Below are 9,518 nucleotides of genomic sequence, written 5' to 3'. Positions count from 1 at the left end.
CTCATCGCCTCATTTGTTACTTGCATGTGTTTTTAGTGCCTCGAGCACAACATCTCATCAAAGCCCTCTGCGTCATGCGCCGGGCTATAATCGCAATTTCCCACAATTGAGGTGCTACATCCATTGCAGACGACTTTGGCGCAACCAGGTATTGTAAGTGTGAGAGTAGGCTTGTCCTACGATCCACTAAGATTCAGCCTGCGTTGTACGATGTGTTCTTCCTTCAGCATATCCAGCTTGCTGGGCCCATTTTGCCAGGGATGGGATTGCCCTCTGCATTCTAGGTCTCCCAATGATATGGGATTGGCCGTTCCATTCTAGGTCTCCAAATCCCTCGTCATGAGATGAGATGAGATGAGATTGGCCGTTCCAATCAAGGTCTCAAAATCCCTCGTCACTCATGAGATGAGATTGGACGGAGCATTCTAGGTCTCAAAATCACTCGTCATTCCTACGATATTGCCCTTGCATTCGTATGCTCTCGAAATCCCTCGTCAATCAAACGGAATGACTCTCGAAATCCCTCGTCAATCAAACGGAATGAATTTCTCGTACCGAAGGGATGGTTACTCGTATACTGATTACATGGGATTCCAGTTATGTTCTCGAAATCTAATTCTTCGGAAGGAATGACCATTCGTACAAGGTCTCGAAATCCCTGGTCACTCACATAGAATGGATTGTTAGTACGGAATGCTTACTCGTATACGGATTATATGGGATTCCCGTAAAGGTCTCGAAATCCCTCGTCACTCTCACTGATTCAATTGTTCGTCTCCAAATTCCTCGTCACTCAATGAAGGAATGATGTTTGATTCGTGCTAAGGTGTTATGTATATTTTATATGTATTATATTTTTGTATTCGTGCTAAGGTGTTATGTATATTTTATATGTATTATATTTTTGTATCTGTACATTTATTTACATACTGTACACTAAGAGATCAGCTTTGGCCATGGTTGGTCGTTAGCCATACCCCTACGGGTTGCCGTCGCCTTCTTAAGGTGGCCAAATCCCTCGTCACTCTGTCTCATGGAATGAATCACGTAATGCCTGTGCTATTTTTTTCTTACATATACAAATTTGTGAATGTTTTTGTTTATTTTAATTTTTTTATTGTTTTGGCTTTTTAATAATGTTTTTGTGTATTTTAATACAAAATGAGTGGACTACTCATGTGCTTGCCCCTGTTGTGTGTTGCCCAACTCGGAGGATGAGACGTGTAACAATCATGGATACTACTGTAACGTTATAGACAAACACAGCAACGAATTTACAGAATATTATATATTAATATAATTTATAGGAAGTTGGCAGATGTAGAATATATAGCGTATAAATTATAGCGTGCTTGCTGGGTATCCAACACCTACGACCAGTACACCCGACCACTACCGAAGCTGCCCTATTTGCTACGGCCTGCCGCTCTAGTTGGTATACGCCGATTAAGGAGACAAACTGACAAAACAATGTTCCAGCAACCCCAACGTGCTGTCAAGTAACTACTGGTGAACCCTGCTGTTACTGGTGCAGCAGAAGCACTGTGGTAATGTTCGAGCTGTTCGAGCTGCAGCAGTTGCTACAGGAGCAGGGTGCACCACTGCAACAACCACCAGGGTGCTGGAGCTGCAGCAGCAGGACTGTGCACCAGCAGTAGCAAGGTGCAGCTGCTGCAGCCAAGACAGCACGTATCACCTCACGCTACTGCGGGTACCGGTACCGGGAGGGCGATGGCTGTCTCTAAAGGGCCGTAGCCTCTGGGCCTGGCTCCTGCTTGCAGCCCCAAACCTGGAGGCTGCCGGGATCTCTCAGCTGGTGTTTGCAGCCACAAATCCATGGGCAGGGAGTTCTGATACACTTCATGAAGCTCCAAGCCGGGAGGCAGCGAAAATAGATAAGCAGCAGATACCTCTATGAACTCGACTGAGACTGCGAATAGTACAGGAACAACAGCTACTTGAGAAGAAGTACTAAGAAACATACCCACACTAAATGCATGTTTGGGTCTGCAGCGCAGGTAAGCCCCTTAGTTGCCTGCGCTGCGCTTGCGTTTCAAACTGCTATGATCTCGCCCTTTCTTTGTTGTTGCTGTTCCCTTCTGACTGTCTTTTTTTGTCTCGAACTTTCTTCGCTTCTGCTCTCCTGCAGTCTCCAAGGTTGTCTTCGGTTCGTTGTCTTCAGCCGGCTGGCTTTCCATCTGCTGCGCCCTGCTGCGTTTGCTGCGGCCATCTCCCTGCTGCTCCTGCTGCTGTTGCTGTCCATTCAACTGCTGCTGGCCATCTGCTGCAGCCTCTTTTGCCTTCTTTTCCTTGGCGTTAGCCTTGCCTTTGGTACTCTTTGTCTCTTGAGCTCCCTTTGGCTGTTTCTTCTGTTCTTCCACCACCACCTGCTGCTGTTTGTTCTCCGGCTCATCCTCTCCTGCCCTCTGTCTCCTCCCCATGTCCTTCTTCTGTCCCTCACGACCTCCCGATGCCCTCCTATCAGCCTTGGCCCCTGGTACAGCAGCAGCAGCAGCAGTTGCTGCTACCGGGTTCTTTCCCTTGCTTCCATTGTGTGAATGCATGCCGCGCCTTGGGTGTACTTGCGTCTCTTCGCCAGTCTCCTTGCCTTTTGAAGTTTTGCTGTTGCTCTTCCCGGCTGCAGCTTCCCCACTCTTGTGCCTCTTGGTCACTGCTGGAGAGCTGCTGCAGCTCCTGCTGCTGCTACCACCGCGAGACTTGCCTGACCTCCCTGATGCTGACACTGGTGCTTTTTTCGTTGCTGCGTCTCGCCTGCCTCTGCTGCGGCCCCGCCTGCTGCTGCGGTCTGCTATTTCACTGCTGCTCTTGGGGCTGCTCCCGCGGCTGCTGCTACTTCTTGCTGCAGGGCTGCCACTAGCGCTGCGGCTGCTGTTGCTTCTGTTGCTGGCTTTGCTGCTGCGGCCCTCGCTCCCATCCTTAATGCTAGCGCGCGGACTGCCAACAGGCGGGTTGCTGTTATTAGACCTGCGAGTGTTGGTGCTCCCGTTGCTGTTGCTGCGTTTGCCACTGCTGCTACGGCTGCTGCTGCGGCTGCTGCGCTTGTTGCCGGCTGCTCCTGTGGGGTCCTTGCCCTCAGTAACCATTCGCTTCCCTCTCGAACAGCTTCTGCTCTTGCTGCCGCCGTTGCTGCGTGCTGGGCTGCCAATGTCGCTCCCCTTGCTACCGCTGGGGCTTCTGCTCCTGTTGCTGCCGCTAGGGCTTTTGCTCCTGTTGCTACCACTGGGGCTTTTGCTCCTGTTGCTACCGCTTGGGCTTCTACTTCTGCTGCCACTCCTGCTCTTGTTGCTGCAGCTAGGACTTCTGCTTTTGCTGTTGCTGCTGCTGCTTCTGCTCTTATTGCTACCGCTTGGGCTTCTGCTTCTGTTGCTGCCACTGGGGCTCCTGCTGCCCTCCTTGCTAACGCTTCTGCTTCTGTTGCTGCGGCTCCTGCTTCTGTTACTGCCAGTGGGACTTCTGCTGCCTTCCTTGCTCTCTCTTGTGCTTCTGTTACTACCGCTGGGGCTCCTGCTGGCTGCGTTGCTGCCGGTCGGGCTTCTACTTTTGGTGCCGCTTGGGACTCTACTCCCCGCCTGGCTGCCGCTAGGGCTCCTGCTACCTTCCATACTACCGCTCCTGCTCCTGTTCGTACTGCTGGGGCTCCTGCTGGCTGCGTTGCTGCCGCTTCTGCTCCTGTTGCTGCCGCTAGGACTTCTGCTTTTGCTTTTGCTGCTGCTCCTGCTCCCGTTGCTGCCGGCTCGGCTCCTGCTGTCTTCCTTGCTGCCGCTCCTGCTCTTCTTACTGCCACTGGGGCTTCTGCTTCTGTTGCTGCCGCTAGGGCTTCTGCTTTTGTTGCTCCCACTGGGGCTTCTGCTTTTGCTGCTTTCACTGGAGCTTCTGCTTTTGTTGCTTCCACTGGGGCTTTTGCTTTTGTTGCTTCCACTGGGGCTTCTGCTTCTGTTGCTTCCACTGGGGCTTCTGCTTCTGTTGCTGCCACTGGGGCTTCTGCTTTTGTTGCTTCCACTGGGGCTTCTGCTTTTGTTGCTTCCACTGGGGCTTCTGCTTTTGTTGCTCCCACTGGGGCTTCTGCTTTTGTTGCTTCCACTGGGGCTTCTGCTTTTGTTGCTACCACTGGGACTTCTGCTTCTGTTGCTGCCGCTAGGGCTTCTACTTCCGTTGCTGCCGCTGGGTCTCCTACTGCCTTCCTTGCTGGCGCTTCTGCTTCTGTTGCTGCCACTAGGGCTTTTGCTTCTGTTGCTTCCACTGGGGCTTCTGCTTCTGTTGCTCCCACTGGGGCTTTTGCTTCTGTTGCTTCCACTGGGACTTTTGCTTCTGTTGCTACCGCTAGGGCTTTTGCTTCTGTTGCTACCGCTAGGGCTTTTGCTTCTGTTGCTTCCACTGGGGCTTTTGCTTCTGTTACTGCCACTAGGACTTCTGCTTCTGTTGCTGCCACTAGGGCTTTTGCTTCTGTTGCTGCCACTAGGGCTCCTGCTCTTATTACTACCGCTGGGGTCGTTGCTACCGCTTCTGCTGGTACTGCCACTGGGGCTTCTGCTTCGGCTGCTGCCGCTACGGCCCCTGCTGGCTCCTTTACTGCCGCTACAGCTTCTGCTTCTGTTGCTTCCGCTGCGACTCCTGCTACCTTCCTTGCTGCCGCTCCTGCTTCTGTTACTGCCGCTACGGCTCCTGCTGCATGCTTTGCTGCCGTCAGGGCTCCTCTTGTCGCTGCCGGCAGGGCTTGTGCTCCTCTTGCTGCCACTGGGGCTCCTGCTCCGTGCTCTGCTGCCGCTGACGGTCCTGCTGTCATCGGCACTCTGCCTGCTTTTGCTGCTTTCGTTGCTCCCACTGCGGCTCCTGCTCGGGCGGTCACTCCGTTTGCTGCTGCTCCTTCGGTTGCTTCCACTGGGGCTCCTGCTGGTTGCTGCAGCACCGCCTTCTGTCCCTTCGCTGCGGCTCCTGTGGCTCCCTGCTGGACTGCCGCTGCCTTGCCTGCTGCAGCTACTTCCCTTGCTACTGCTTCTTTTACTGTTGCTGCTTCTGTTGCTGCGGGGAGACCCGCTTCTGCTGCGACTGCGGTTGCCGCCAGCAGCACTCGGTGCTGTGCTGCTGGCTCTGCTGCCTTCTCTCCTGCTACTGCTGCTTCGGCTTCTATCACTCGCAACAAACCTCTTGCTGCTCGCCGCAGCATCGCTGTTGTTGCTGCGGCTCCTGTTGCTTCTGCGCTCCGAGTGATGGCTGCTGGTTCTGCTGAGGACAGCAGGGGAGTTGCTGCGGCTTTTGCGTCTCTCTTGAGACACTTCCCTGCTGCTGCTGCTGCTCCGCCGCATGCCCGATTGGGGACTGGGGCATACAGCTCTGCTACTGCGAGGGGGAGACCCGCTTCTGCTGCCCGCCCTAGAAGACGGCCCTGCTGCTGCTGCAGGTGGAGGGCTGAAACTGCGGGGGCGGCTTCTGCCCCTAGGTGAGCCAGTTGGACTGGGGCTGTGGCGAGAGGCCTTGGGGCTCCCCCCATCAACACTCATGCTCCGCTCCCGACTGCCTTCTCTGCTGTCTCTCCTACTGTCTCCACGGCCTCGGCGGCGGCTGCTGCTGCGGTCTCTACGGCTGCGGTGTCTCCTGCTGTGGCTGCAGAAGACACAGAGTCGAGCCAGAAGGAGGTGAAGGTGGGGGCAGGAGACAAGCCGACGGGCATGAGACACATAAGTAGGGAAACACGCACGCCGACGCAAAGACGTGGGCTTCGAAATGAAACAAAAACAGAAAATGGGGGGGAGAGGAGATACGGGAGCCTAGATTGACGAAACAGATAGAGATGAAGGTGAGGCAAACAGACAGCCGCGAGACGAATCGTAGGTACACAAGAGGAGAGAGGGAGAAGAGAGAGGAATTCTACTGAGGGGACGGCAGAGTAATAACGCATACAGGAGACACAGAAAAAACACGCACGAGACGGCAAGGGCAAGAGGCGGTACACCGCGCGAGGGCACATCTCTATATTGTGTTTGAAACTGCACACCTTCTCCTCCTCCTCTTGTGCTTTCTCTCTTTCCTCTTCTCCGGCTTCGCCTCCGCTTTGCCCTCGGCGACAAGCAAGCGATGTGCCATATCTGTGAGGTCGATGTAATACACCCGCCGGGACTCCCCCATAATGAAGCAGCTCTGCAATGCACACAACCCCAAACGCATGCCGAAAGGATGCAGCCCAAAACAGATGAACCACCCGTCGCATGAAGCCCATCTACCGAAACGCAAAGCAGCTGCCGCTCTAGCTGTTTCTGAGACCCCCTGGGCACCGTAAAGACAAACGCCGGAACCGAAGGAGAACCTGCGCTGCCCTCCATGCCAACAATACGATGTGAGGGTTCTAACCATCCACACATGAATGCGTTCTGGGTGGATAGTTAGTATGCTAACATCGTAAAGCATGCATGCGATAAGTGCTGAGCAGCTGATGTGCTTGTGGGGCTGTATCTATATGCTGCTGTGGGTACTTGTCTCTCCCCATGCACATTTGAAATGTACACATACCCTCTGGTCGGTGAGAGGTAGGCGCTCGTCGCCAGCTGCTACGAGGGTGCCCTCATTTGCCTGGGGGGCCCAGTCGATCCACTCGGCCTTGTGTTTGGAGACGTAGGATGATACACTACGGCGGCTCTTTCGCGCAGCAAGTGCCTCCTTGACTGTCTGTTCTAAGAACGGAACAGTCTTGTTCAACAACAGCCTCGTCTGGCCTCCCAAAGGCTGCAAAAAGAAACAGCCCCCTTGCTGGTGCAGCTGCCGGGTTGAAAAGTACAGCGCACACTGCTGGCTAGAGACAGTTGACTGCAGCAACACATGCGCACCAACAAATACCGCAAACTCGGCACTGTCTCATATCTTATCGCAAGCACTCTCCTCGCCCGTGCCCCATCCCCCCTCAAAGCTATCGCATCGCCTGTCTCCCTTCACGCGTCCTTCATTTTCCTGCCTGCTACTGCTTCCCCTGCAAGTTCATCTCTTATTTCCTCTCTCCTGCCCTTCTGCTACCCTGTCTTCCCCTTGCTGTCCCCCCTGCTGTAGCCCGCCAGCAACCCGAATTCAGTCTCCGCTGCTCCTCACTACAACACAACCGCCCCAAACGGGGGCTTTGAGCAGACAGCTAAAAAAGGCAACTGCAGCAGCTAGCGGCAGGGACAAGCCTGCGGGCTTACGTGGTTGTCGATAATGTTGGCATATTTGTTGCTGCTGCCAAACAACAAGTGCGTTCCGTTAAACGGCACCCGCGCAAATTCCTGCACAGCCCCAAACCCACCAAAACCACTCCCTGATGCATGGATGCCGATGAGGGGCAGACATGAGGAGGCAAACATTCAAGACAAAAAGTAGGCACAAAGTTCAGATGACGCCATAGGAAACAGAAAGACTACACATACGCGAAATAGCCAACAGGAGACCAATGATGAGACTAGCAGACGCAACACCCAAAAAGGAAAAAACCAAATAGAGGAGTAATGCAAAAAGGGACGATGGCAAACAGACGACGACGATGCAGGAATCGAAGGAGAGCATTGAAGCCGCGAAGAAAAAGGAAAGAAGGGAACGCTACGCACGACTCCGTCTTCATATATTACAACGTTGAATACACCAGCAGGCGGCGGCGTTGCGCTAGAAGGACAGCGATAGGCCCCCACCAAAACCGCTGCACCAGAAACAAAGGAGACAGAAGGGAGACAGTAAGACGGCGGGAAACAGACAGCAGGTCGACAGAAAACGGACAGCCTGGAGGAGAAAATGCAGACAACTATCCCCAACAACAGGCACAACTGTACAACCCCCCTCGCAATCCCCATGCACCAGCCGTTCCCCCCCCTAAAAACCTAGAACAGAGATCCGGTATAGATGTATGCACCCCAGATGTACGTAGACCCGAACGGTGCCACGAAGGCAACGAGGACAGTTCTCTCTGCTGCAGGAGTTAAAGCGCCGTTTCTAAATATGGTGAAGACTATTCTCGATGTTATTGCGATGTACGTGCACCACATCGGGGGGTCAATACGGACACGGACACCCCCCAAGATGTCGCGTTGCGCCTCCAGATCACCCATAAGGACAAACAGGTACAATGGGACGGTACGAGCAAAGAGGGGCAACACGAGACAGATAATTGGCCGCCAGGGGAGACAGTTAGGATGATACAGCCGTCGTGGGGCTCAAAGCCTTGTCTTGCCTTCAGCATTTAGGACTCCTCTCGTTTTCTCCTGGTCTTCTCTTTTGGCTGCGACAAGTCCTTCATCCTGCTGTTGCTGCTGCTGTTGCTGGTTTGTGTTGATTTGCTCGATGTCTGCAGCTGCCCCAGATCCCTGAAGCCGAACTCCAATCGTTGTCTTGCCGGCAATGCGCTGTTTTCTCCTGTAGTTGCTTATGGCTTCCCTCGCAGCCTCGCGGAAGACCTCATCAGTTACAGCAGCCAGGATCTCCGTCACTACTTCTTTTATCTGATCTACCAGGGGAGGCGCAGGCGGAGCTGCTGCTGCTGCTGGCTCCGCCTCTGCTGCAGCAACAGCTGCAACTGCACCGTCTCCACCTGTCGTCGCCATCTCTGGAGACCGTCCACGAGGGGAGCTGCCCCCCTTTGAAGACGGCGTCAGGAGCTGGCCTCCTGCAGCACCAACCCACCACACAAAAGGACGCAGCACGCAAATTAGCATGCTGCACGACCTCCCTACAACCCTATCTCCTTCAGCTCCCGCAGAAGCAGACGCCCCATCAGCCCCACGAAAGGAAAAGCCCCATCGAATAAATGGGCAGCAAGACCACCAGCTAAGGAGGCATCCATGGCGCGCTGACCGTCCTCCTTATCTTCTTCCCTCGATTCCTTCGAAGTCTTTTGCTGGCTCTCTGCCTCTAACACCACCTCCCTCAACCACTGGGGGATGCCTTTGCCCCCTCGAGGGGCAGCTCCAGGAACTTCAGCAGCCCGGCCTGCAGCACAAGACGTCGCAGCAGTGGCAACTGCATGCAGCACCAGAACCAACAGACGCTTGAGGCGCCAGAGACAGCAGAGCCCCAAGAGACATAATCAAAAGACAGTACCTCAAATAACAACGAAGGGCGAGGCACAGTATGCTCCACGAACAATAGCCAGACACACCCCGACCCAAAGGCAAAAAGCCCACGCACCTCCAGCAGCCGCGTTGGGAAGAGCACCAGCAGCTGGTGCTGCTGGTGTTGCTGCCTCTGTAGGCGTCTGCATCGTGCTTGTTTGTGGAGGGCCGCCGGGAGCCAGGCCACCGGGGGGCACAAACCCTCCAATGCTAGCCAAGAAGGATGTGCCAGGGGGCCCTTGAGGGCCCCCTTGGAACCCTGGAGGAGGTGGGGGGCCCCCTGACATGGGTAGCCCTCCCCCAACACCCCCTTGGGGTCCCATAGGGGGCCCCATGGGAGGTGGAGGAACCCCCAACCCCCCTGGTAGAGGGAGACTTGGTGGGAACCCGGGGGGGGCCGCCGCGCCGTTGGTGGGGTCGCCGAAAGGGGGGGGAGGC

General features: G+C 54.8%; 3 protein-coding genes across 3 annotated transcripts; all 3 read right to left on the bottom strand.

Moving 5' to 3' along the window:
• Positions 1 to 1,697: 1,697 nt before the first annotated feature.
• On the bottom strand, positions 1,698 to 5,509 carry EMWEY_00051680 (hypothetical protein; the record flags this gene model as incomplete). The annotated part of the gene is made up of 3 exons (XM_013479743.1): positions 1,698 to 1,930; positions 2,105 to 3,086; positions 3,185 to 5,509. The coding sequence occupies 3 exons, from the start codon at positions 5,507 to 5,509 to the stop codon at positions 1,698 to 1,700; spliced, it is 3,540 nt and encodes a 1,179-aa protein (XP_013335197.1).
• A 479-nt stretch (positions 5,510 to 5,988) lies between these two features.
• On the bottom strand, positions 5,989 to 8,081 carry EMWEY_00051670 (hypothetical protein, conserved; the record flags this gene model as incomplete). The annotated part of the gene is made up of 5 exons (XM_013479742.1): positions 5,989 to 6,156; positions 6,526 to 6,819; positions 7,188 to 7,268; positions 7,587 to 7,675; positions 7,886 to 8,081. 5 exons carry the CDS (start codon positions 8,079 to 8,081, stop codon positions 5,989 to 5,991), a joined length of 828 nt encoding a protein of 275 aa, XP_013335196.1.
• Positions 8,082 to 8,186: 105 nt separating this feature from the next.
• EMWEY_00051660 (hypothetical protein) lies at positions 8,187 to 9,518 on the bottom strand (the record flags this gene model as incomplete). Its single annotated transcript, XM_013479741.1, has 3 exons — positions 8,187 to 8,635; positions 8,824 to 8,958; positions 9,157 to 9,518. Coding segments are annotated over 3 exons (946 nt in total), but the record flags the coding sequence as incomplete, so codon positions are not given.

This window comes from Eimeria maxima, genomic scaffold, assembly GCF_000499605.1.
Source record: "Eimeria maxima Weybridge genomic scaffold, Emw_scaff1342, whole genome shotgun sequence".
Lineage (NCBI taxonomy): Eukaryota > Apicomplexa > Conoidasida > Eucoccidiorida > Eimeriidae > Eimeria > Eimeria maxima.
The sequence above is the reverse complement of the archived record's forward strand: the minus strand, read 5'-3'. Positions and strand labels throughout refer to the sequence as shown.